Source organism: Penaeus monodon, chromosome 32, assembly GCF_015228065.2.
Source record: "Penaeus monodon isolate SGIC_2016 chromosome 32, NSTDA_Pmon_1, whole genome shotgun sequence".
Taxonomy (NCBI): Eukaryota; Metazoa; Arthropoda; class Malacostraca; order Decapoda; family Penaeidae; genus Penaeus; species Penaeus monodon.
The window spans coordinates 8204827-8205640 of NC_051417.1; the positions used below are offsets into that span (position 1 = coordinate 8204827).

General features: G+C 33.9%; 1 protein-coding gene across 3 annotated transcripts in view; it reads right to left on the reverse strand.

The window, feature by feature from the left end:
• LOC119593474 (ATP synthase mitochondrial F1 complex assembly factor 1-like) overlaps positions 1-814 on the reverse strand; it is a 15521-nt gene that overhangs the window by 12863 nt on the left and 1844 nt on the right. For all 3 annotated transcript variants that reach the window (XM_037942407.1, XM_037942409.1, XM_037942408.1), the window contains exon 3: positions 443-587. In XM_037942407.1, coding sequence (XP_037798335.1) covers positions 443-587 — 145 coding nt within the window. The remainder of the gene's footprint in view (positions 1-442; positions 588-814) is intronic.

An 814-nucleotide genomic window follows, 5' to 3' on the forward strand; every position in this document is an offset into this window, starting at 1 on the left:
ATAATTTAGAATGTTTAATAATAATAATCTATAATTTTTTACAACCAGTTGCAGATATGAGGGGAGAGTGTGATAAACTATACAGCCACAAGATAGAAATACACAATATTCAAATATAGGGCCTACTTACATAACTTGGGGCAATGAATTGGTTATAAAATGTCAACTAAAATTCTATTTGCATGCAACTTCTGGTAAAGTTTCCTGTAGAAGTACTCTTTTTATAATGAAACCATGAGAGTCCAGATCTACTAAATAATATTGATGTAATGTTTACATCATTAATGAACATAAAACTCTACTGTGGGAAGTACCCCTCCCTCCAAAACCCTTGACTTTAGTGCTTAGTATCTCCTTACTATATATATAATCTGCCACATGGTGATTCTATTTGTTCTTATTCATGACTTTTTCAATATTTGTCCTAACGAAATGAGCATACCTTATCAGGAGCATGAGAATATGCAGCCTTTGGTAAGACTACTTTGGGTTTCTCTGCTACTTTGGAAAAATCGTGGCCCCCCGGCTGGCTCTCCTTGACTTCTTTTCCCTTTGCGTATCTCTCCAAAAACTCCTCTGGTTTAGCTCTGTTGGCAGTAGAGCAAAAGTTATTATCCAGTTTGTTTAGGTGTGTTTATTTAATACTGTGTAACTGAGAAAGAAAAAGAAAGAAAAGAATTTTGATAACTGGTTATTTCTACAATGGAAAAGACAGAAAAAGAAGTATAGCAGCAGATATCTATATATTAGTATACTGGTATAGTAATCGTTGCACAAGGCAATTTATAATGATGAAAAACCAACCTTCATCGTC